At 60.4% G+C, this 25,432-nt stretch overlaps 2 protein-coding genes across 4 annotated transcripts in view; both read right to left on the reverse strand.

Annotated features, from left to right (window-relative positions):
• On the reverse strand, positions 1–8,845 carry NSMF (NMDA receptor synaptonuclear signaling and neuronal migration factor). Of its 3 annotated transcripts, none has more exons than XM_081065214.1 (15): positions 8,628–8,845; positions 8,189–8,250; positions 7,098–7,598; positions 5,905–5,980; positions 4,791–4,859; positions 3,829–3,881; positions 3,093–3,186; positions 2,363–2,483; positions 2,036–2,119; positions 1,905–1,938; positions 1,743–1,813; positions 1,527–1,606; positions 1,278–1,380; positions 970–1,045; positions 1–729 (listed from the first exon to the last, which is right to left on the reverse strand). In XM_081065214.1, the coding sequence occupies exons 1-15, from the start codon at positions 8,696–8,698 to the stop codon at positions 722–724; spliced, it is 1,503 nt and encodes a 500-aa protein (XP_080921340.1). In that variant the 5' UTR covers positions 8,699–8,845; the 3' UTR covers positions 1–721. The 3 variants fall into 3 exon arrangements, with proteins under 3 accessions (XP_080921340.1, XP_080921339.1, XP_080921341.1); XM_081065213.1 differs by having other exon boundaries at positions 1–737; XM_081065215.1 differs by lacking the exons at positions 1–729; positions 970–1,045; positions 1,278–1,380; ... (6 more) ...; positions 3,829–3,881; positions 4,791–4,859 and adding an exon at positions 4,883–5,161.
• Positions 8,846–9,547: 702 nt separating this feature from the next.
• PNPLA7 (patatin like domain 7, lysophospholipase) overlaps positions 9,548–25,432 on the reverse strand; it is a 67,843-nt gene continuing 51,958 nt past the window's right edge. The window contains 13 exon segments of the mRNA XM_081065212.1: positions 9,548–9,900; positions 9,991–10,094; positions 10,259–10,343; positions 10,745–10,855; positions 10,981–11,133; positions 11,325–11,473; positions 11,826–11,942; positions 12,631–12,700; positions 12,816–12,932; positions 14,873–15,029; positions 22,278–22,396; positions 23,106–23,288; positions 24,280–24,448. Coding sequence (XP_080921338.1) covers positions 9,817–9,900; positions 9,991–10,094; positions 10,259–10,343; positions 10,745–10,855; positions 10,981–11,133; positions 11,325–11,473; positions 11,826–11,942; positions 12,631–12,700; positions 12,816–12,932; positions 14,873–15,029; positions 22,278–22,396; positions 23,106–23,288; positions 24,280–24,448 — 1,618 coding nt within the window. The 3' untranslated portion in view covers positions 9,548–9,816.

The raw sequence follows: 25,432 nt of genomic DNA on the forward strand, positions 1-25,432 counted from the left end.
CACGGCAGCGGAGGGTCAGGTTTAATGGTCACTCTAAGGGTATCGTACATTGTTCAGAGCCCGGCACACGCCTGCGCCCGCCACTCAGCTGAGGGCACAGCCAGGCGCCCTCGGACCCAGGCTCTGCAAAGGGGGGCCTGCCCCCGAGCCCCAACTATGTACAGGAGAAGCGCCCCAGGGCCGGGCCGGGGACGAGGGCAGGCGCCCGGGAGCCCGCGCGGCCCGGGGAGGCCCCGCCGTGGGGCGCGGCCGCACAGGCTGAGCGGCGCCGCGGCGAGAGCGGCGGGGACAGGCCCGCCCGGCGCCACAGGGTCGCGCCCTCCCGCGGCCGAGGCCGAGCTCGCGACACGCGGGGCGAGGAGCGCGCGCCGACCGGGGGCTGGGCCACGGCCGCCCGCCCGGTGCTGGTGATGGATTCGGCGGCCGGGCGGGGCCCCTGCGCGAACCAGGGCCGAGCGCTGCGCGCGCGGACAAGAGGCCGGAGGAAAGTGCACTTATGTCTGCGCCCGCGGGGGCCGAGGCCGACGCCCGACCGGCGACCCTGAGCGCGAGGCCTCCCGGAAGCGGCCCGACCACAGGCCTCCCGCGGGCGGCCCGGCCCGGCGGCGCCGGAGGCCGTGGCGCGCGGTGGCCCTGCCCTCACAGGACGTCCTCGAAGCCCAGCAGCTTCGAGTGCTGGCGGCTCTTCCACAGGCGGTACAGGCGGAAGTCGAAGTAGGTCTCAATCATCTGCTTCCCTGGGGAGGAGGGGCGGGGCTCAGGGCGGGGCCAAGACGAGCGGGGCGGGGTCAGGGGTGGGGCTAGCTGGGTAGGGCGGGGCCGGGGCGGGCCGGGGCCCAGCCCAGGGCTGCAGGGGGTGGGGCCGCAGGCACAGGTGGAGTCGGATTCAGGCTCAGTGACAGGTGACAAGTCAATCTGCTGCCTCCTGGACCTCACCCGGAGAACTGGGAACCAGTCTGACAAACTCACCTTGGGCCGAAAGCTCCAGAGGCGACTCAAAGGTGACCCTGTAAGGGGTCATGAGGGTCCTGAGGTTCTGAAACAGCTGAAAGGAAGGGCCGGGCCAAGAGTTACGAGGAAGAGAGGGGGTTGGGGGTTATCAGGGGTGGGGGCAGGGGCAGGACTGTCCCGACAGCTGTCTGGGCTCAGTACAGGGGCTTCTCTGGAAGATCAAAGGAAAAAGACAAGGGAATCTGAGGAGAAATGGGGGGTTCTGTCAACTCTTCATGAATCTGGGGTCTGCAGAAGCCTGGGGTGGGGTTCGGCGGTCACTGTACCTTCTCCCCGTTGGGGTTCCCTAGAATGTAGCAGCCCATGATGTGGATGACATTTGGCTCTGGGTTCACTTTGCTCATCAAACGGCTCAACCGCTTCCAGAAGCTGTTGGGGGAGGGGCGAGTCACAGGTGGCCTCCAACCCAGGCCACCAGGTGTGAGGAGGGGTGGGCCAGGGCCTAGGGCCCAGCTCCAGAAACGGGTGGGCAGCACATGCTGCCTCCAGCCCCACGGCCAACCCTGTCCGCTCACTGGATCATGTCCTCTTCCTTCTCCACTTTGGCAAAGGTGGCCACCTTGTTCTTGAGCAGGTACAAGTGTCCTGGGCCGCCCTGTTAGAGAACGTGGAGGGCTGGGCGGGCTGCACACCGGTGTCCAGCCCCTGCTGCCCTGTAGTGCGCACGCGCTCGCCCACACAGGCGGTTCCTCCGCCCGCCCCTCCCCAGGCGCGAAGGCGCTGAGCCCTACCTGGCAGAATATCAGCATCTTCCAGATCTTGGCACCCTTGTGATAAATGTTCAGCTTCTTCTCTATCTCCTCTGGGGGGGCAGGGGTGTGAGCGCTGCCCTCCAGCCTGTGTGCGCACCCCCAGCCCTACCCCGGAAGATGGTGGGAATGGAGGGCACATACCTAGGATGTCCTCGAAGGTCGCGTGCTCATGGTCCTGGGACAGACACGGGCCACACCTGAATCAGAGCCCCTCTCAGGCAGCACCCCCACCCGGCACTGGGGGACACGGAGGGGGCTGGGCGGGCACTCACGTAGAGGATGGGGATGATGGAGGGGTCGTCCCTGCGGATGATGGTGGGGATGTACTCAGCTTTGGGCACCTTTGAGGAGATGAGCTGCGGACAACATCAGGAGCTGCTCAGGGTCAGCCAGGCCACCTCAGAGCCGAGGGGCAGTGGAAGCCCCTGTCAGGTCAACCCCCCCCCCCCCCCCCCCGCTGAGCAGCCCACAATAGAGGCCGGTGAGGCAGCCCACAGTGGCTGTCTCATTCCCAGGCAGCGGACAACTGGGCTCCTGGAGGAAAAAGGACGCCCCTCCCCATGACTGGCTGGAGAAGCACTGGAGTGGCCAGGTCTCACCATGACCTTGGGCGGCACGAATCCCTCAGTGTCACAAGCCACAGCCTCCAGGCCCTTCTCGGTCTCCCAGTCCAGGTCCTCGAAAGCCTCGCCCAAGGTGCAGTGCGAGCTCTGCAGGTCACTACCTGAGGGGCAGGGTGGGTAACCAGGGCTGCAGACCATCAGCTGCACCTCCAGTCCGGGGCACCGCCCCCAGAGATGGGTGGTGGACAGAGCTGGCAAGCCGCGTCCTAGAGGCCAGCGAGGACACCCGGGGGTGGGGGGTGAGGGAGTGCAGCCAGATCACCACCAGCCCTGCAAGACTGGCTCCTGCCACCAGCCAGGAGCTGCCTGACTGGGAAAGCGGACCCCAGTGTAAGGCCGGGTGGGAGCCAGGGTGCACATGTCAGCCCCAGCCAGGTGTGCCTGATGCCCCGGACCAAGGAAGAGCTGAGCATTGCAGCCCCGTGCCCCTCAGGTCTCCTGGACAGGGGGCAACACTCAGGCCACCGCAGCGAGCAGAGCTCTACAGGTGCCGATGCCCAGCACCACCGCAGCGGTTTGGTAGTTAACCCTGCCCACAAGGTCTGAGGTGCCAGGGCGCTCTAGTTTACCGAGGCCGGTAGGCTAAGGCTCAGAGAGCAGAAGCGCGGAAGCTTCGCTGGCCTGGCAGGGGGCCCGCCCTGCGGAGCGCGAGGCCTGGGGCCCTAGGGGAGCCTCTAGGAAAGGTAGACTGGCCTTCGCAGGGCACCTACTGTCTCGGGAGTCGTGGGAAGTGTCGGCTTTCGTGGGGGTGGGGTCGCTCCAGGACCGGCTGAAGCTCCGCTCGCGCCGCTCTGCGAACGCTGCAGTGAGTGAAAAACCCGCATGAGCGAGAAGGGGCGGGGCCCAGCCTGGAGGCGGAGCCTGAGAGGGGCGAGGCCTGCGTGAAGGTGGAGCTTAGGAGGGGCAGGACCAAGTGGAGGTGGGGCCTGGATGTGGGCGGGGCCGGGGACTAGAAGCAGACTACACCAATGGTAGGATTTGGGAATGCTAAATAGAGGCAGTCGGGGAGTTTCGGGCTGGGGCAATTAGAGGACGCCAATGCGGGATGGTGGGCTGGGAGTGGTGGGGTTTGGGGAGGCTACGGCTGGAGTGTGGGGTAGGGCTAGGGATGTGGCCAGGGCGGGGCTAGGTCTAGGGGTGCTTGGGCAGGACTAGGGGCGGAGCCAGTGGGGACAGGAGGCGTGGGCCGAGTGGCGTTGTCAAGGGCAGGGCTGGGCGGCAGGGCTGGACCTGGGGCCGGGGTGCTGGGGTGAGGCTGGGCGTCAGGGCGGGGCTGAGGTCCTTCTGTGCCTTGCGAAGGGGCTAGGGGCAGAAGTTGCCAGCGGGGCTGGAGCCGGGGCCGGGGCGGGGCCTTCGGGATCTTCCCCTGCGCAGCGAGCAGCCACGAAGCCCTGCCGGCCAAAAGCAGCCCACCGCTCTGCCCGTCCAACCCGCCCCCTTACTCTGGGCCTTCACCCGCCGGCTGCCGACCATGCGCAGGTGTTTGCGGAAGTTCCTGGGGAAGGAAGCACGGGGGCTGGTGAGGGCTGCAAGAGGGGGTGGACGGCGGCCCGTCCCCCACGCCCCCCACCCAGCCACTGCCCCTGACATAGTCCGGGGCTCTGCCCTTTCCCCTTTCAGTGAGGTATGCCCTCCCAGTGCCCCTAAACTCCCCCATTTGCCCACCTCCCACCCAGAGGCAAATTCCATCCAGTCCCTCTCCTACTGAGACCCATCCAGGGCTCGCCTTTGCTGCCAGGACAAAGGCACAACAATCAAGCCTCTCTTGCTGCTCCACCTTCCCTCCCAGAACCGCTCCTGTGGTGTCCCTGTACCTTCAGGCACCGCACCTCCATTGCACACCCTTCCATTCTCTCCTTGGGTCCAGGTTCACTCTGAACCCCACCAGCCTCCCTCCCCAAGTGGTCAAGGTCTCCTGCATCCTGCGCTCAGCTGGGCAGTGCAACCATCTGCACCCCGCCCAGGGAGGTTTGGGGCCTTCAAGATGCTCCCTCCCTGCTATGTCTCCGGGCCACCTCAGAGGCTGGTCTTCTTTGCCCCCAAACTTTGTGCCCTGACAAGGCCCAATGTCCAAGATGGACACATAAGCTTCCTGGATACATCTGTGAGGTGGTGATGGGGAAGGGTAGGCCTTGTCACTGACCCCACAGCCTGGGCTTCAAGGGTCAGAGAGAGATACAGGTGGGCCAGCTGGCTGCACTTCAACTGTCAATGTGCCCCCAAAACACAGGCCTGGGGGGTCCAGGCCACATGACCTCTCCTGCCTGCTGCGTCCCCAGAGCAGGGCCAGGCCAGTGGTCGCCACCGCCCTTACCCCATCTGGTCTGCGGGGGCCAGGCAGGCCCCGGCCAGACCAGCACAGACAAGAGACGGACCGTGGTGGCGAGTGGCTGGCAGGCCCTACCTCTGGATTACAGACGCGGAATCATTCTCCCGTTTCCGTCGCTTCCTCTCCGCGTAGCCCCTGAACACCCTGGGAAACCGCAGGGAGTCAGCACTGCCCTCGGCCACAGGAAGAGGGACAGAGACAGGGGACAGAGGTGCAAGCACAGGGACCACTGGGGCATCCAGGGCACCAGGCCAGGCAGAGGGGTCCTGGCCTGCCTTGCCCGGCTCCCTGCAGGCCCACTGTGACCTCGGTGCCTGCTGGGAAACAGCACCCCCTCAGTCAAGGCCCAGGTCCCTGGCCTGCCCAAACCTATTTGGGGGTGGGAGGGTCCCCCAGGGACAACCACGTGCCCTTGGCTGGAGGTCCCACAGGGTACTTACGAGATGCTGGAGTCATGGCCGGAAGGGGCAGCATGAGAGAGAAGACACAGTGAGCCTCAAACCCTCAGCCCCCAGCACCCTGTGGTTAGTGCCCTCTTTGTCCCTGACTCAGGCTTCCTCACCAGTACCCCAGGCACCAGCAAGGTGCTGGCTACACTGGATAGGGCGGCAGACACTGCAGTCATCGCAGTCCATGCCACCAGGTGCTATCTGACTGCCCTGCCAGCCCTGGGACCAGCAGCAGAGACGGTGGCCTCCAGGCAGCCCTAGGGCAGTGGTGGACCCCCCCAGGGTAGCATGTGAGGGGGGAGCCTCTTCGATGTGGGGGACACTGCAGCAAAGGATGCCTTCCTGGAAGGAACCCCACGTGTGTGTCACAGGTGAAGGGCAGACCCCCAGGGCCCCTAAGTTGTGGTCACTCGTGGTATACATGGAACACAAGTAGCCTGCTGTCTGGGGCGTGTGTGATGGCAGGGCTGGGGGACACAGGCCCAGAAGGACCACCCCCACTGGTGATTATCACCTGCAGCCCAGGCTGGTTCCGTGGACAGGACAGAGAAACCGTGAGTGATGGCGAAGGGCTGAGAGGGTGGGGGCAGGGCAGTGGGGCCAGAAAAGCCACCAGTCCTGCCTCCTTTCAGACTGACACCACTTCTGGGCAGGTGCGGCTGCTCAGAAATGGCCACCTGGGTGGGCACAGAGGCAGGAGAGGGTGTGGCCGGGGCCCTGCAGGGGGGCACACGACTCACGCTTGCATAGTTGTGGTTGCTGCCTGGAAGCTGAAGAGGTTTTCCTTGGGGAACCATGTGCGGATGGGGGTGTCATCTGGAAGAGACGAGGAGCAGTGACAAGGGTGGCTTGGGGGTTGCTGAAGCTTTTACCCCCAGCTGGTGGTGGAGGGTTGCTTCTGCTGCAGCCAGTAAAGGACCTGAGGCAGCGTGTGCCCACTCAGCTGCCTGGCCAGACGCTCAGCCGCTGTGGGACGCTTTGACTGTGCTTGCTTAGCTCTCCCTTTGGTTCCCAGTCGAGGAGCGTTCCTTTGAAAGCACAGCCTGTCCCCAGGGAAAGGATTCACTTTGTCTCTCTTTGGGCAGAAGGGGTAGGGCAGCGACAATGGCTGCAACCCCTCCTGGGGATTCAGGGGCCTTCTCTGCAGCCAGACCCCCTCTGCCAGACCCTTCCAGGAGGGTGAGGTTGGAGACCCTTGTGCTGAGAGCTATCCCTTCCCAGGGAGAGGGAGATGGAGTTGGCTGGACCTGCTCAGCAGGAGCCTGCCCCGACCCCTCGCCCATGTCCGTCAATGGAGCATGAGGTCATGATGAGCTGCCTGCACCCCAGGTATGCCCAGTGCCCAGGCAGGTGGTGGACTTGGGAGCCAGGAGGTGTCCTGGGAGGACATGGCTGCTCAGCTAGTTAGAAGGCTGCTCTTTGAGAGGTGACCTCAGAGCCAGGAGGCATGGGGCTGCTTGAGTGTCCCAGGGAGCCCTCTTCTAGACACAGCAGGTCTCTGGGGCTCCCCAGCCACCCACACAGCTCGACAATCCTGGGGAGTGGCTCGCTGGTTGGCCAGGCCCCAAACAGCTGTGTGCCTCATGGGGTAGGTGGGAGCCCTGCTTGGTGGGCCCTGGGGCAGGTACTGCTCCCCAGAACTCCAGAGAGGCAGTCCGCTCTCCCAGTCAAGCTACACTTCCTGCCTGCTTAACCCTCAAGAGCCTCTTGGGCTCCCACCTCTGGGAAGCACTCTTAGATTGACTTGGTGCTGGCAGGGCCAAAGCCAACCGTGGGGCATGGGGCATGGCGGCAAGATTCTACCTGCATGCGGTGCCCTGGGCACCCTCCAGCTTTCCGAGCCTCACCATGGCTGCTGCTGGAAGACCCCGGCAGCAGCACTCCACCCAGCCTGCCTGGTTAGGCAGCCCCCTCACCAGACAAGCCCCCTCACCAGACACACGGTCCACACTGTACATCCTTTCCAGCTTCTTGTGTCGGCCAGTGGTCTCGGGCAGAGGGGGCTGGTCCAGCCTGAAGACCCGGGGGGAGGGGCCGGGGGCCAGCTGGGCACAGCCCGGACACTCCTTGGAGCCCTGGCGGCTCCCCACCCAGCTCTGGCAGGGCCTGCTGACATCCTCATGGCTGCCATCCGGGCTGGCACGCAGGGGCTGGCTGTGGTGGTGGGGGTGCCGCTCTGGCTGCCGCCGCCCCTTCACCACGGCCAGCTCGATGACCTCGGCCTCTGGGCTGGACAGCAGGGCTGGCTCCCCAGAGATGGTGTACACACGGGGCTGAGGGCCCTCTCCAGCTGGCTTCCCAATAACAGCCTCCTCTGAGAGGCTGCCATCGTAGCGGCCGTTGGAGACGAGGGACAGGCGGCGCTTGTTCTGGGGGGCTGTCTGCATCTCAGGGGACCCGTCGTGGCCAGAATAAGCATCAGCCAGCAGGTGGTCTGGGGAAGAGGTACCAGGTGAGGCTGCAGCCGCAGGCCCTGCCTTCCCAGTCCAGGGTGCTCTGAGGGGCAGAACCCCAGCCCCAATGATGAAACCCTGGTCCCCAATGTCTTCAGAAGAGGTGCTCCTCCTAGAGGCTCCCACCTCCCTCCTCTCTGGGCCCCAAGCCCTTGGTGTGTGCGTGGGGGCAACAGGATGTGCTTGCTACCTGTGGGTAATGGGGGGCAGGAATGAGCGGCCACCTCCTAGCCTGCCACCGCACTCGTGCCCAGTGCCAACTTCTCCCCTCCCCCCTACCAGCTGGCCCCCAGAGACAGTGGTGCCAACCCTGGGGGTGCCAGGAGGCCTGTTGCCATGCCAACGGCCCAGGCGGGTGGGTGCCATGGTGATGGGTGACTCGGAGCTCCTCCTGGGGCTGTGGGCCAGGGAGGGCAGGGGCCATGAGGCAGCCAGCCCAGCGTGGCAGCTGCCCGCTACCTCACAGCCCCCAAGGCCTACAGGCTGGGCCTGGCCTGGAACAGAGGACGGTAGGGTTAGGGTGGAGGGCTGCAGATGGGCCCCATCCTAGCACTGCCTCACGTGCCCCTACCTGCACCGTTCCGGTTCTCAGGGTGATTCTGGGACAGGTACTCGCCGAAAGCTCGGGCTGCTCTGAAGGGTGGACAGCGGGGCTGTCAGTGCACATAGGTCCACCACGGCCTCTCCCAAAGCAGGGCCCTGGGGTCCCCACCCTGACCCAGGCCCTAGGCACCAGCGAGGGAGGGGGGGGTCAGCCAGGGCAGGCAGTCGCATCCCACCCAGAGAACGCGTCCCACCCAGAGAACGCAGGGCTGGCAGGGGGCTGTCCCGGGACACTTGGGTCCCAGTGGCCCACGGCCAGACCTGCAGCTTTCGGTCCAGCCCGTCACCTGTGTGTGTATGGGACTTCGGGCAACTGGCCCCCGCAGGCTCAGGGAGGGGAGCCACAGGGAGGCGCGCGTGGGAGCGGGGAGGGAGACGGCGCAGGGCGCCGGGACCACCGCACTCACCTCACTTTGGCGGCCACGGAGGACATGGCCTCGCTCCTCAGCGCCCTCCTTCGGGAGGCCGCAGCGCCCATGGTCGAGGCGGCGGCGCATCCCCCGGCCTCAGAGCGCACCCCGCGCCCGCCGCCTCCGCTGAAGAAGCCGCACCGCGCCCGGGCTCGGGCTCGGGCTCGGGCTCGGGCCCAGGACACGCATGGCCACGCCGGGCCCTCCGCGTCCCGCTGCACCGGGAGCCGCGGCCTTGGACCGGGGGCGACGCTCCGCCCACCGCAGCGTCAGGGGGCGGGGCTGTCTGCCGTGACATCAGGCTAGGGGCGGGGCTCGGCCGCCCACCGTGACGTCATTACCTGGTGTGGCGGCTCCGCCCACAGTGACATCAGGGCCAGAGCAGGGAAACTGAGGTTAGCAAACACCTGTCTGCAAGGTTGGGGTCTCCTTGTCCCTCGCAGACCCACATCCCCTGTGCTGAGATTTGCAGGGATTGTGGGTCCCAAAGTCACAGAGCCAGCAGTTCTCCCTTTTATACAAAAGGATTCCCCAGGCGCTAATTAATGATCTGAAATAAAGTGTGGGCGTCCCACATCTTAGGAGCGTCTTGCGTGTACCGAGAGGGAACACGTGAGAGATCCAGAGAGGCTCATCCTTGGTTTGGGGGACCCCAGCTCCATCCCAGACCCTGGGTACCCTCCCTGACTGGCCTGGAGTTGTTGCTCAGGGGTCTCAATCCCAGATAGGGTTGCCTGGGACCCTGGGGTACCACATGGCGACCTCCCAGGAAGGCAGGAAATACCACACCCACCCAGCCTCAGGGATGTGGCTCCTACAGAGGCCAGTGAGGGGGTGCCTGCTCCTCCGCTCCAGTCAGGAACTTCTTGGGGTGGCTTTTGGCCAGGGGGACCTTGGTGCAAGGACGACGAGTCCCACACAATCAGATCTACTTTATTGGCACACTAAACGGAAGCACTGGGGCTCCAACATGTCAGGCCTTGGGGGCGTGCAGGGCGGGCACATCCGAGGGCCATGTGTGTGTACAAGGGCTGCCAGGACCGAGTGCCCCACCAAGAGCTGCCAGGGCAGAGGCCGGAGACACTCCAGCCAAGTCTCCTGCCCCAGGGGCCGCAGCCTTGAGGACAGGTGCACAGGACGTGCTGGCTTCAGGGAGCACCAGAGCAGCGACCTCTGCCCATCTTGGTCAGAGAGCTGGGGGGCCAGGGGCCAGGGCCGGTTCCGGGGAAGCCAGACTGGGGTGCCTGCGGTGGAGCGAGGGCTCATCCTCCTGGGAACCAATGGTACAGACATGGTGAGGACAAGCCAGAGAGTGGACCCTGGGATGCAGGGGGCAGCAGGGCCAGTCCAGGCAGCTCACCGAGTCAGAGCCCAAGCCTGCCGGGGCGCTCTGGAAGTCGGCATAGGCGTCTTGGGGGCCATCTGGCAGCCCCTCCTCGCATTCGCTCAGGTAGTCAGACTCATCTGGAAAGGGGAGGGCCATGTTAGTCCCTTCCCACCGGCAGCGGGTCCCCACAGCACAGCCAGCCAGGCCCAGGGCGGCTTGTTGAGCGTGTGAAAGGTCAGGAGGGAACATTTCCACCACCACCCTCAGCTGTATGGGCGCACGTCCCAAGCGGTTAACTCACCATCCACCACGGCCACCTGGGGAGGCTCTATGCGTGACACAATCTCGGCGAGGTCCGTGAAGGAGGCGTTGGGGCAGGTGAGGACCTGGAGGGCCAAGGCGCAGGGAACATCTGGCCAAGGTCACCACTGTCCATGACCCCTGGCCACAGCCCCTGGCTACCCTAGCTTGCTGAGGATCCCCAGCTCGGGGTAGGGGTGGGGCATGGACGATAGGCAGTGTCCTGAGCAGACCCCCACCCAGACCACCATCCTCTCCCACAAGGGCAGGAGGCTGGAGGGGCAAAGGCTAGGGGACAGCGCCCAGGGCCACTGCCATGACTGTCCCCAGCCCGCGGGGGGCGCTGCAGCAGAGCAGTTGAGGGGGTGTTCCGAGAAGCGGCAGGCTGCGGGGAGCCCTGTACCTATCACCGTGGGGGAACAGGTCACAGGAGCAGGAAGGGGAGGAGCAGGAAGGGAAGGGGGGCTGCCAGCCACCGGACACTCACGTCGCCCGCCTTCATCTTGCTCGTCCCCTGGCGGTCCTGCAGCATCTTCTCCAGCACACCACTTCGACCCCAGATGTCAAACACTGTCCGTCCGTGCTGGTACCCCACTTCCTGCACACACAGTGGGGACCCCGGGACTGGGTGCCAGGCCCCACCTCCTGCGCAAACCCCGGGACGCTGCGGGGCCCACTTGGGGGGCTCCCGGGAGTGGGCGCAGGGAGGCCCCGCGCACTCACGCAGATCTCGGCGAACTTCCCGAAGTCCAGGGTGCCGTAGCTGTCGATGGGCGGGCGCAGGTACTCGCAGTAGTCGCTGCTCCGCACGGACTCCAGCTGCCGCACGCAGCACACGTACGCCAGGCGCGTCTGGATCTCCGCCATGTTCAACACCTGCCACAGCCCCAGCGGTCATAGGCCGCCGCCCCCACCCCCACCGGGCACGCAGCTCTGCGAGGCCTGTCCTTTCGCCAGAGCCAGCCTCGGGAAGGCAGGGGTGGTGCTGGACCCAGAGCCTGGAACACACCGCCTGCCACCTGGTCACCTGCCCACAGACGGCGCCAGGGCAGCGCCCTACGGCCCACCTTGACTTTCGTGGCCAGAGGGTTCCAGCGTTTCCAGAGCAGCCACCACCCTGACAGTGCGTCGCCATAATTGGTGAGGTCCGTCTCGTCCCGGCTGCCCACATCAATGGCGATCACCACCTTGGCCCCCATCGACCTGGCCACATCCGCTGGGGAGGAGGCAGCCCTGGTCACCACCGCCGACAGGTAGACAGAGCCCCAGGTAGGGTGGGGCCGAGCCTGCCAGACAGGTGCACAGAACTGTCCAACAGGTGACAGGAGTGCACAGGGAGGGGCCTCCCCCACAGCAAACCCAACGCCTGCGGCTGTCAGCTCCGACTGTGGCCCAGATGGAACCTCTGCACCTGGCCCTTGTTCTGAGTGCTGCTGAGCTGACAAACAGCCATATGCTGGGACTCACAGTGCCCGAGCGTGTGCGTACTTTGTGCAGCTGTCCTTTCCCTTGGCACACTCCTGAAAACGTGTGCCCACACCCAGCCCTTAGGAGCGGAGGCACGGTACCTGGGAGGTTGTTGATGTATCCCCCGTCCATCAGCAGGTGCCCATCTTTGGGGTCGCACAGGGGAGGCATGTAGCCGGACAGGGACATGCTGGCACGCACGTACCTCCACAGGGAGCCTGCGAGAGGTAGGAGTGGGGGAGTCACCAGACAAGCCAAGGACCTGAAAGGAGCCCTTCCTGCCCAGTGTTCCTGCCTCGGACCCTGGGCTCCTGAAGCCTGCACGTCCCACCTCTGGTGAGGGCATGGGCCTGACACACCAGGACATCGTCCTCCCCAGGAAGGGACCCAAGGCCCAAAGGAGGCCAGGCTGGCGCTGGGGTTTCTCCACATTCCCCATGCCAGCTCCAATTGGTGTGTGCCAAAGCCCTCTGCCAGCCCCGCCTTTGTCCCAGCACGAGAATATGCTGCCAGCCAGCCACCCACAGACAGCTTTCTCTGCGTCATCTCATCACTGCCCGTTCTAAGCAACAGACGTCCATAACCTGTGCGTGCACTTTGTTCTACTCTCCCCCTCAGCCCACACTGTCATCTCCACCTGTGTCTTGTTCGGCCTTTCAGTGGGGCGGGCCTCCAGGCTCCTAGCAATTCCCCTACACCCTTCGGCAGGGTCTTCTCTGTGTTCAGATTTCCCCATGTCTCCACTTCCCTTGGATGGTCCTGGGACACCCCCCACCCCCTCATGGACCCACCAGGCTCTCCTCTGCTCCTGCCTGGAACTCGTCCTTCAAGGCACCTCCTCTGGGCTGCTCCACCCTGAGTGGGGGCCACGGAGAGGGAAGCCCCACACCCCGTGGAGTCGCTCACCATCTGTGTGGACCCGCATGGCGGAGGCCGAGATGTCCGTGGTGATGGTGAAGTAGGGGATCCACAGGTCCTGGTGGGGGGATGGGGCTCAGAGGACATGCTCCCTGGCTGCCAGCACCCACCCTTTGGGCCAGGGGTGCTGAATATGCAGATACAGGCCTGGCTGGGGCTCCCCAGGGCAGCACCTCAATCTGCCGGTCCTTGAAGACACTGTACACGCTGCTGTTGAAGCCCGCCCCCGAGAACATGGAGGTGATGGGGTAGGTCAGGTCCAGCACAGCCCTCAGCATGGACGTCATGTCCTGAGTGGGGGCACAGTGAGGCCCCTGTGAGCAGAAGCAGGGCACACGCCCCCAAGTGGTGGCACGGGCAGCAGGGGACCCCCCCACCCCAGGGGCCCAGCAGGAATTCGAGTCCAGAGAAGGGAGCAGAGACACGGGCACACGTGTGTCCTTCCTGCAAACAGGACACAGGTGCCCAGAAGCATCTTTGGGGACAGTGAGTGCTGTGGCCTGAGGGGCGTGCCTACAGGTCCCATGAGGATGCCCACTGACCCTTGGGAAGCCTGGGAGCCCGGCCCTTGCCACCTGCTCCGTGAGAATGCCAGGCATGGCTGGGATGAGGTGCAGAGAGGCCCACAGTGCCCCCGGCTTGGCCCTGAGGACCACCGGGAGGGGAGGCCCTCACTCGCCGCATGGCAGACGCTCCATCCAGGTCCTGGGAAGCAGCGGGCCTGCAGGTCACTCACTGCCTGATCCCATGCTATCTGCTAGTCCCCAGGCTGCCCTTCAGCGAGGATGGGGCCCATCAGAGCCGCGAGGCGGCAGCAGCACTGGCCTCATCCCAACAATGCCAGGTTAAGGTTGCCCGGCTCCTTAGGGCTCAGGGGTAGACAGCAAGGGTCCTCTCTGCCTATGGACATGGCGTGGCCCCAGGCAGGGTGAGTCACTCGCCCCCAAGCCTCACTCAATGATAACGTGAAGACCTGGTCTTGGGATGAGCAGAGGGGACACATGCTCCTGGAGGACAGGGACCCAGGACAGTGTGAGACATCCCCAGGGTCCTCTGCGGTCAGCACGGCCCTCACTTGCAGACAGGCAGAGCTGGAAGACAGCCTGGGGAGGGGAGAAGGGCCCTGCCCAGCACCACAGGGGCCAACAGAGCCACACCTGGCAGCCACCATGGCCACGCCATCCCCTCAGCACGGCAGGGGACACAGGCCTGAGAAGGCACCAGAAGCTCCCCGGCCGTTCCCACACCTGCACCAGACCGGCAGGGGCAGGGAAGGGACCCTCACTGAGGCTGAAACCCATTGTCGCCTGTGGCCGCTGTTCACGGAGCCAGTCTTTACTGATGGTGAGGCTGAGCCCCTGACCCCTCCGTGGAGCGGCTCACTGAGGGCAGCAGGGTGGCTCGTTTCAGGGAAAGGCGACTCTGGAACTGTCCCCAGAGCTTCTGCTGCAGAGGACCACCGACTTCCTTCTCTTTTTAAAAGGAGAACGGCAAACACTTTTGACCTGACTGTTCTATGAAAACAAGCAGAGCCCTGAGGGAAGGTGAGCGGCCCTCCCCCACACAGTCCTGAGGTCCCATATTTGTCCGCCGGCGTTCACGCATCACAGCGCCGCGCGGGTGTTAACCGTTTTATTTTCTGTATTCCTGATGCTCTGGCTTTTGGGTCCTACACACCCGGGGAGACACTGCGACCCGGACTAACCAAGTCTTAGAGGCCGGTTGCGTGCTCTGGGCATGTCTTCCACGCAAACCAACCCACGCAGAGCCCTGCCCCCCTTTATCAAACTCGCACCAACTCACCCAGGGCCCGGGACCCACCAGACAGACTGGGCACAGCCCCCATGCCCCAAGCCCAGCCCACTGGAATTATTTCAAGGAGTGGACCTCAAACTGTTTACCCCGCCTTTCTTGCAGAAAGCCCAGTAAGGGCGTGGGGCTCCCCTCGCCCCTCTCTGCCTTCTGACGGGGCTGGTGCTGCTGTGGCCCATGGTATGGGCTGAGTCTCTTATTTCCAGGGGAACTGTGTGGGTAACATTAAACCTTTCTTTCAAGGGCTCTGATCTCTCCGTGTTGTCCTCAGTCACCAACCAGACCCAACCCCCAACACTGCTGTGGCCACACCCTTTGTGCTCCCCCTCAACCCCACAAGCCATGGTCCCTAAGTGGCCCCCACCTGCACAGGCCCACATGGACTGGCCCTGTGCTCCAGAGAGGGGGAGCCCTGTACCTCAGCCCACTGCTTGGCCCGGATGCGAATCTGGCTGTAGTTCCGCTCCTCAGAATACAGGGCGCCCATGAAGGCCCCGATGGACGTCCCTCCGATCATGTCCACGGGAATGCCGCACTCCATCAGGGCCCGGATGACGCCGACCTGGGCACAGCCTCTGCGCCAACCAGGAGCACAAAGTGGGCAGTCGTGCTGCCTGGGGACCAGTGCCCATGGCACCCCGTCCTGCCCACTCTTCATGCTCGACTCTTGCCTAAGGCACAGAAAATGGGGCAAAGACTCCAACGGGGAGAAGGACTTGGGACAGTATTTAGAGGCTTTCTGTTGTCCTGAGGCTGTCCTTGGCTGACGCAAGCCAGCATTCAGCCCCTTCTGCCCACCAGTGTCTGAGAGGCTGCGCAGCTAAACAGGCCTTGGATGGACTCAGAAGGGGTGGACCCCTGGAGGGGGCTGTGGTCAACACCAAGGGCCAGGGTGAGTGGGACACAGACCAGCCCCTACAGGGACGGGAAAGCCAGAGTCTGACGGAGGCGGTCACTCTGAGACTCAGATGACTGTTACCATTTCTCCTGTGATGTTTACCACTCCAGCAGAAATGAGCAGTCATGTGAGAAGACCACGTGACCACAGCCAGGAGAGAAAACAGACAATGGATGTGGACCCAGAGGAACAGACAACAGGTATTTTGACAGGCTATGAAATGAATGTGCTTAGAAAGTCAAGGAGCCAAAAGGTGGAAGCAAACTGGGTGTCCCTCGACACATGAACGAATAAAAAAGTGCCACATGTACACACAAGGGAATGTCACTCAGCCCTGAAAAGGAAGGAGGTCCTGACACCCGCTACCACGGGGACGGACCCTGAGGACACTGTGCTCAGTGAAACGAGCCCGTCCCAGAAGGACAAACCCTGCAGGACCCCTCAGAGGAGGTCCCCAGAGGAATCAGATTCAGAGACAGGAAGTAGATGGGGGGCCGGGGCCGGGGCGGGGAGGGGAGTGAGTGTGTAAAGGGGACAGAGTGTCAGTTCTAGAAGACGGAAAAGTCCTGGAGATGCTGTGGTGGTGGCCGCACAACGTGTGACTGCGCCCAATGCCACTGAGCTGGCACTGAAATGTGGTTAAGATGATAAATGTTATGCTATGCATATCAACCACAAATAAAAAATTTATAACTTTGGCATAGAATTGGAAACTATAAAGCAGAACTGAATGGAAACTTTAGAAGCAAAAAATGAAGAACTTAATAAATGGGTTTAATAGCAGATTAGACACAGCTGAAGAGAGAAACAGTGAAATAAAGATAGTGTAGAAGAAAATGTGTATTGACTCAAAGCATCAACAGGATGGAATATGTAAATATTCTTTTTAAAACATGTAAAATAGCTTAGACAACATGGTGGTGCAGAGATCTGAGTGATGTGTCGCGAGCCACAGAGAGCTGGTCAAGAAGCAGTATCTGAAGAGAGAATGGTTTGGAAGTTTTCAGAACTGATGATCAACGTCAAGAATCAAATTCAAGGGGCGGCTGAAGGCTCAGCTGGTTAGAGTGTGAGCTCTGGGCAGCAGGGTCGCCAGTTTGATTACCACATGGGCCAGTGAGCTGCGCCCTCCACAACTAGATTGAAGGACAATGAGCTGTCACTGAGCTTCCGGAGGGGTGGTCAACAGCTCAGATGGTTAGAGCGCGAGCTCTTAACAACAAGATTGCGGGCTCAATTCCCACATGGGATGGTGGGCTGTGCCCCCTGCAACTAAGAACTGAAAATGGTGACTGGACTTGGAGCTGAGCTGCGCCCTCCACAACTAGATTGAGGGACAACGACTTGGAGCTGATGGGCCCTGGAGAAACACACTGTTCCCCAATATTCCCCAATAAAATAAAATAAAATAATAAAGAATCAGATTCATGAAGCATTATACATTCTAAGCGTTCCTACAATTTTGAAAACCCCAAACAGAAAAAACCCTCAAACCAGCCTGAAAACAAAAAGATGTGCTTCCTTACACAGACACAGCGCCTGCTCCGTCCTCGGTGGTCATGACAGAGACCACGATGTCAGTACCTGGCCCGTTCCACACAATGTCTGCTGGAGCATAAGTTGGGGGAAAGGACAATTTATATCAGAGTAAAATTAAGGAAACAACTAGGGTAAGAGCAGAAGTTAATGAACCAGAAAACAGACATACCACAGAGAAGATCAACGAAGTTAAAAGTCGGTGCTTTCAAAGGACTAATTCAACTGATACCTCCTGATAAGATGAAATGGGGGAGAGAGCGCGAGTATCAATAACTATTATCAGGCAGGAGAAAGGAAACATCCGTACAGATGCCCCAGACAAAAAGGTAAGAAGGCAGTGTGAACTTCATGCCATAAGTAGGACAATTCAGATAAAACGGACACATCCCTAGAACAACATAACTTGCCAAACCTAACACAAGAAATTGAAAATGTGAACAGAACTATAACTATCAAAATGATTGAATCTTTAATTTTTAAGTCCTCGCAAAGAAAATTTCACGTCCAGATGGTTTTACCAATGAATTCTACTAAACCTATAAGGGAGAATAACACAAATTTTACAGAAAACCTTCCAGAGAATACCAAAAAAAGCAGTACTTCCCAACTCCGTCTTGAAGCCAGCAAACAAACCTGTGTGCATCTCAAGACATGATAGGTGGACCCTAGTCCAGTTCACGGGACCAGCAGCACCAGCTCCAGGAATGCAACCTGAGCTTTGATCTCAAAGGCAACCAGTGTAATTCACCACATTAACAGAATAAAGGAGAACATTACACAACCACCTCAACAGACCCACAGAAACAACATCCATGATAAAAACAGGAGACTTCCTCGTCTGATGAAGTGCATCTCCGAAACCTGCAGCCAGGACCACACTGAACGAGGAGGCCGAGTGCTTCCCCCTGACACTGGGACGGCGGTGCGCCCACACTCAGCACGGCTGCTCAGGGCTGCACTGAAATTCTACCCGTGCAATAAGGCAAGAACAAGAAACAAAAGGTATTTGCATAGTTTAGAAAGAAAGAGGAAATACTGTCTTTATTCTCAGAAGACATAAGTGTATGTACATAAAATGCAAAAAAAAAAATCTACAAAAAGAATAAGTGAATATAGTAAGGTTGTAAGATACAACATCGATTTACAAATATCAATTGTGGAGACGGCCCGGTGGCTCAGGCGGTTAGAGCTCCGTGCTCCTAACTCCAAAGGCTGCCAGTTCGATTCCCACATAGGCCAGTGGGCTCTCAATCACAAGGTTGCCAGTTCAATTCCTCGAGTCCCGCAAGGGATGGTGGGCTGTGCCCCCTGTAACTAAGATTGAACACGGCACCTTGAGCTGAGCTGCCGCTGAGCTCCCGGATGGCTCAGTTGGTTGGAGCACGGGCTCTCAACCACAAGGTTGCTGGTTCAACTCCCGCAAGGGATGGTGGGCTGTGCCCCCTGCAACTAGCAACGGCAACTGGACCTGGAGCTGAGCTGCGCCCCCCACAACTAAGATTGAAGGGACAACAACTTGACTTGGAAAAAAGTCCTGGAAGTACACACTGTTCCCCAATAAAGTCCTGTTCCCCTTCCCCTATAAAATATTTAAAACAAAACAAAACAAAAAACAAATATCAATTGTGTTTCTATAGATTGGCAACAATCAATTTGAAAATGAAATTTAAAAGATACTATTTACAATAGCAAAAATAGCCCAAGAAATACTGAGTGATTCTAAAATTTACATGGAAATGCAAAGGACCAAAACAATTTTGAGGGGAAAAAACAATCGCACTGCCTGGTGTTGAGATTTATCACAAAACCACAGGAATCACGATGGGCAGGCTGTGCTAAGGGCAGAGTACAGTTCAGTGGGCACAGCAGAGCCAGCTGCAGATGTGCCTGCTGAATGACAGGGATGGGACAGTCTTCAGCAAACGGTGTCCTGGCAACTAGACAACCCCGTGGGGAAATCGAGCCACACACTCACCTCCCACCGTTCGCAAAGCACAGCCTTAGTGGGTCGCAAGCCTCAGTGTACCAGCTAGAGTCACAAAGCTTCTCAAAGAAAATACAGAATAACTTGGTGCCCTGGGGGTAGGCAAGAGCTCTCAGAACGCCAGAATCACCATAAAAAATTGGAAAATCACACTTGATCAAAAAATGCCATTACGAACATGAAAAGTCAAAGACTGAGATAATATCAGTAGTAAATAGATCTGGCAAAAGGCCTATATTCAGACTCAACAAGAAAAGCCCGACTGCCTGTTAAACATGAGTAAAGACTATAAGCGGCACTCTACAAAGAAGACACACAAATGGCCAACACAAGCACGCACCATCACTGGGTGAGACGCTGCTGAACATCCTAGGGCTGACAATGCGGGTGGCCTGAGCTCCGAGCATGCAGCCGCCCCATGCCCAGGTGATGCCACGCCCAAGCATTTGCCCAGGAGGAAAGAGCACGCCCAAAACAGATCTGTGTGAGAACAGTCACAGCAGTTGTGTTCCTGATAAGCCACTGCCTGTCACCCGAAACACAGCAAAGCATGGCAGACAGTGGACCAGCGTTCGGCAGTGCACTGATGAGGTCAGGGCAGAGACACAAGCCCGCAGAGCAGAAAACCTGCATGAATGTTCCAGAGAAAGTCAACATTGCACTAGAGGAACAAAGAGAGAAAACCAGAAAAAGCACTCAGGCCTTAGAAAGGTTTTAGCAGAAAAGATTAATTAGAAGATGCATTTCAGATAAACCACCCAGAAAACAACAGAAATATGGGAGATGCGTTGGAGAGTGGCTGGCTCCAGCTGCGAGGCCTTGTCTCGGACCATGGGAAGCTCCGGAAGAGAGAACAGGGCACAGAGAGGGTCACAGAATGGTCCCCAGAGCTGAGGGGCACCCAGTACAAGGGATGAAGAGAGCAGCACCTGGGCAACCCCTCAAGTCCTTTCCGGAGAAGGAGACTGCAGACCAACCCACCAGCGTCCAGAGGGAAACAGGCCTCGGAAGCAATGGCACTGAGCTTGTCAGCTGCAGCACTACAGAGACAGGCCCCACGCCTTAAATTTCTCAGAGAAAACTATTTCCATCTTCAGTTCCACGTCAAAACTGTCAGAAGAATGAGGACATTTTCTGCTACTCATCATCTAAAACTTTTACCTTTCGTGCATCTTCTCTTAAGGAAATTTCTAGAGTCTGAACTCTAACAAAATCAAGAATATGTCGAGAAAGAGGAAGACAAGGACCCCAGGCAATGGGGCTGAACCCAGGAGACACAGGTGGTGCTCAGGATGATGGGGAAGGGGACCCCAAGGCAACCCCCAGCGCTTGGCTGGAAGAAGCCAGCAGAGCCGAGGGGTCAGACAAGGCCAGCAGAGGTGGCCTGGTAGTCGGAGCACGCTGAGGGCACTGGTGCTTCCAGCAGTGTCAGGATAAACAATGATGCCCAGAAAACTGAGCACATGGCAACTGCAGCAGTGAGTAACTCCAAGGGGGGAAATGTAGTCATACTGTACAATACAACGGGACAGCGCTGTCACAGTGACGTGAACAGTGAGGACTGACTTCACTAGGGAAGAGCAGTACTGGGACTGTGAGTGGTAAGGACAGGGACAGACAGAAGACAGACAGACAGACAGGTGACAGATGACAGATGGGGGAGGGTGGATGACTGACACATAAATGTCAGAAATGGATGACAGACGGATTATGGATGACATAGGTAGCTGATAGCTGCACTGGGTGAGTGCAGATAGGTAGATGGATGATGGAGGAGAGATGACAGAGACGGACAGATCAATTCTGTGTGAGGGAGGGGGTTAGGAACTCAATAATGCAAAACTAAGAAACGAAAACACAGATTAGGAATGCCCTTTAGAAATGTAGATGAGCAGGCAGCTGGAAGAAGCTGGCAGTGATCACGTCTGCTGTCTCTGGTTTGGACAGGACGGCAGGGGCCTGCTGTTCTGTGCTCTATGAGTACCGAATGGCCTAGAGAACCAAACGTTACTTTCACTACAACTAAATTTTCATTACAAATGCTGCTCATCAGCCGTCCTGACCTGCAAACCAGGTCCAAGTCTGGGCCATCTGTTCTGGGCCACATCGACCCTGCAGCAGGCAGCCTGTGACCCTGGTTGTCTAGGCCCACTGGCCCAGCTTTCAAGTACAAGTGTGGCACTAGAAATGCTGGGGGCGTCAGAGACAAAAGAGCAGTGCTCTGCCCCTGCTCCCCAGGCCAGGCTCGACTTGGGGTACAGGACCAGCACGTGCTGGGCCACCCCCCCCAGCGCTGGCCCGCAGCTAGAAGCAGAGCGAGGCCCTGCCCCCATGCTGCTTCCACAGGTCATGTGTGGTGTGAAGCAGCAAGGGGCCCACGTCCACCCCACTCTCTTGTTTGTGGCCTCAGACCAGGACTTGAAGCCTCGGGTCTGCAACTTGGGGAAGCAAGGCGAGGAAGTTCAGCTGGACAAGCAGTCATGGGGTTTACTGCATTATTTTTCTAGTCCTTTCTAAAGAAGAGGGCTTGAGTCCTCCCTGATCTGGCAGCTGGGCTACACCTCTCACTCTAATTGGCCTCCTCCTGCAATGGGCCAGGCGTGAGCAGAGGCCTGACCCCGGACACAGGAGACGTCCTGGCAGAGTGTCTCCCCACCAGTGACAGGTCTGGGCTTCTGTCCTTCCACATCCTCCCTTCTCCAGCTCATTTGAAAGTGATATCCTTGGGGCACCTTCTCTGGGGCACTGGGGAGAGGCGCCCGTCACCGTCAGAGGGCCAGGACTCAGGGCACAGAGCACCCAGGATGACCTGCTAACATGCCAGCTGGCCCAGGGCACCTCACCCAGCCAGCAGTGCAGACGGCCACCTCGGCCAGCGGCGTGAGCCACTCCACCCACAGGGCGTCCCCAGCCCTGGCCCCAGCCCAGTGAGTGGCACAGATGTTGTGGGAGGTACCAATCTGCCCTCTGGTTCACCAGAAGACAGCCTTGGCCTCGTCACTCCCTCCTCACCGTGCCCCTGGGCTCAGTTCTGTTCTCTTTAAGTTCGGGGGAAGGGTGACAAGTGTCAGAATGACACTCGGGCTTCAGTAGGTTCGTGAGCAGATCAGATCATTACTCTACGAAGTGTGGATTAAATTGGCTTCACCAGAACCCAGTGGAAAGGCGGGCAAAGGACAGAACAATTTTCGGAAGAGGAGACATGAATGGCTACAGAGCCAGGACAACAGGTGACAGTCCCTCCACCGCACTTGCAACAATGAAAACCCCGGCAGTTCCTGGAGTGTAGACGGGACAGACAGCCTGTGGGGAGCAGCGCTCGGCAACGCGCTCTGGGCCCATCTACCTGCACATGTCGGACTTCATCCCGCATGCTGCAGTGGGAAGGGGGCAGGGTCTCACCTCGCTCCTCCTCCCCCAAGCACCAGGGCAATCGCATTGCCCGTCAGCACCCGCGCCAGGCGGGAGAAGTCCGAGTGCCGGTCTGGAGGCCTCTGGAAGACACGCTCGTACATCTCCACCTGAGAGTGGGGCCAGATGTGGGGAGGGCCAGGCTGAGTTCCCAGGCGGTTTTCCTCCTGACCCGGAGCTCTCTCTACGACGATACTGGCGGGCTGGGTCAGATACCCACTCTGTCAGCACCCTGGAGCCCAGGCTCTCCTGGGAGGCAGGAGGCCCTCGAAGGGCCACTGGGTGAGTGCAGGGCAAGCGGCTGGGCCACAGCCTTCCGGGCCCAGCAGGACACCGTAGCGCCCCAGAGAGCCGTCCCAAAGGGACACCAAGCCCAAAGCCCAGCTGAAACCCAGCCAGCCCCGAGGATGGAGGGTGCTCTGGGCAGAACAGCCCCATGGACGGAGCTGTCAGGACGCTGCCCTCAGAGCCCTGGGCCAGGCAGGCAGTGGCATGTGGGCAGCCTCTGCGCCCCCCTCCCCAGCCCCGAGGGCTGAGGACACACTAAGGAAGAGCTGCCCGAAGGAGGGGCAACGCTGACCTGAGGCCCCCAGAGCCCACTGGTGTGGCCGGCTCATCCCCCACCCCGGGCCCCACCTGCCTGGGGAGCGCAGTGCCCCTGTGGCCAAACTGAAGCGGGAGCTCACAGTCAGCTCACCGCACCGAGGGGGAAACCAGCCCGCAGCCCCGACACCAACAGTCCGCTGCCCACTGAGACTCAGAGCGGAAGGGGTGGGTCAGGACAGGGCTGTGCGCTGGAGGTAGGTGCCCCAGCCTCACCAGTTTGGGCAGGCTCCTTCTGGAGAAGACGCGGCGTGGGCAGCAGAGGTGCAGGTGGCCGGAGCACCAGCTGCGCATGTTGAGCCACTCGACCGTGCGGGCTGGGGCCGGGCCCTCCTCCCGGTGCAGCAGGATCAGCTGCTTCTGGGCGCGCACCGCAGTGCTCTCCAGCATCCGCTCCAGCTGAGGGACAGCAGAACCCGCGTCAGGTGGCCTGGAGCCCGACGTGGGCAGGATGGAGCTGAAGGCCAGGTGGGGCTGTGTGCAGAGTCCCCACGCTGGACGCCGCCTTGCAGAGCAGCGGAGGGCAGGGCCTTGGCCCCCTGATTCTGTCAGGCAGCCCAGCTGTGCAGCACTCTGCTCTCCCCTCCCCCAGCTGTGCGCTGGGCTAGGGCAGTGTAACCAGAAGGCAGGGGCCCTTTCTCTAACACTGCCTCTCGAACACACACCCAGACCTCCTCAAATAATGAATTTTGCAAACACTCTTCCAGGCCACCCCCGTGAAAACCGAGAGAACACCACCCAACGCGGGAGGCACCCTGCGCCCATATACTCTGTGATGCAGGGACCCTTCCAGGTGGGCGCCACGAAGACACCCCACGGGCAGCCTGCTAAGTCCAGGCCCTGAGAGCTGCTAGCGGGTGGGGTACTCACAGACAGGAAACTAACAGCCACAAAACGAGTGACGTGTTGAGGAAAAAAGGAAATTTCAAAATGGTAAAAATAGGGCACTTTTTATATAAAATTTAGACCTGTTAAAACAGTGCTGTATACACACATACTAAAAGTGTGAAACACAGCCAGAGGCTCCAACTTCACAAGCGGCCATGGGGGGAAGGCATCCCGCTTTGTGCTAAAACCACCAACAAACGGCAAAATGGTTTTGAAACGTGGACAGCAGGTAGCTGAGCAGGTGTTAGCACTAATGATCCGTTCTTTCCAGAGTTCGTTAGATATGCATTCAAAGGAAAAGAGAAAACCGGGATCTGAAGAGAGCCTGGACCTGCCCACCTGTAGCCCTGCAACCTTGTCCCACCCTGCAGCCCCCACCACCGCCAGGCCCCACTTGTTGAAGCCCCGCCCCCAGCCTGGCTCCCTCCCACTGCCCGCCCATCCACTGAAGCCCCACCTACTGCTTATCCCCCCCACCATACAGCCCTGTTGGCCAGCCCACCTCGCCCACTGTGGGCTCCTGCTCGCCCAGACCCACGATGAGGATGCAGTCGGCCTGCCGAATGCAGCGCTGGGTCCATGGCGTGAGCGTGCTGTCCGCCTGGTAGAGCACAATCCGGTGGATGTCCTCCTGTTGCCCCAACCAGCTGCACAGGCGGTACTCGTGGATACTGGAAAGCACGGACAGGGGTGTGCAGACAGGGGTGCATACGGCGGGGTGCAGACGGGGGGGTGCAATTGGGGGTGTGCAGACGGGGGGTGCAGATGGGAGTGTGCACACGGGGGTGCAGACAGAGGTACAGACGGGGGTGCAGATGGGGGGTACAAATGGGGGTGTGCAGACGGGGGTGCAGATGGGGGGTACAAATGGGGGTGTGCAGATGGGGGTGCAGATGGGGGTACAAATGGGGTTGTGCAGATGGGGGTGCAGACAGGGAGGTGCAGACGGGAGTGCAGATGGGGGTACAAATGGGGGTGTGCAGACGGGGGTGCAGACAGGGAGGTGCAGACGGGAGTGCAGATGGGGGTACAAATGGGGGTGTGCAGACGGGGGTGCAGATGGGGGTACAAATGGGGGTGTGCAGACGGGGGTGCAGACAGGGAGGTGCAGACGGGAGTGCAGATGGGGGTACAAATGGGGGTGTGCAGACGGGGGTGCAGATGGGGGTACAAATGGGGGTGTGCAGATGGGGGTGCAGACAGGGAGGTGCAGACGGGAGTGCAGATGGGGGTACAAATGGGGGTGTGCAGATGGGGGTGCAGATGGGGGTACAAATGGGGGTGTGCAGATGGGGGTGCAGACAGGGAGGTGCAGACGGGGGTGCAGATGGGGGTACAAATGGGGGTGTGCAGACGGGGGTGCAGACAGGGGTACAGATGGGGGTACAGACGGGGGTATAGACGGGGGAGTGCAAATGGGGGATGAGTGCAAACGGGGGTGTGCAGACGGTTAGAGACGTGGGTACAGACGGGGGTGCAGACCTGGATGCAGACGGGTGTATGCAGACTGGGGGTGCAATGGTGGGTGCAGATGGGGGGGTGCAGACAGAGGGATACAGACGGGGTGCAGACGGGGGTGCAGACAGGGGTGCAACATGGGGTAAGCAGGTGGGTGTGCAGAGATGGGGTGCCAACGGTGGTACAGACGGGGTGCA

The sequence above is a fragment of the Rhinolophus hipposideros genome (genome assembly GCF_964194185.1).
Source record: "Rhinolophus hipposideros genome assembly, chromosome: 11".
In the NCBI taxonomy this organism is placed as follows: Eukaryota; Metazoa; Chordata; class Mammalia; order Chiroptera; family Rhinolophidae; genus Rhinolophus; species Rhinolophus hipposideros.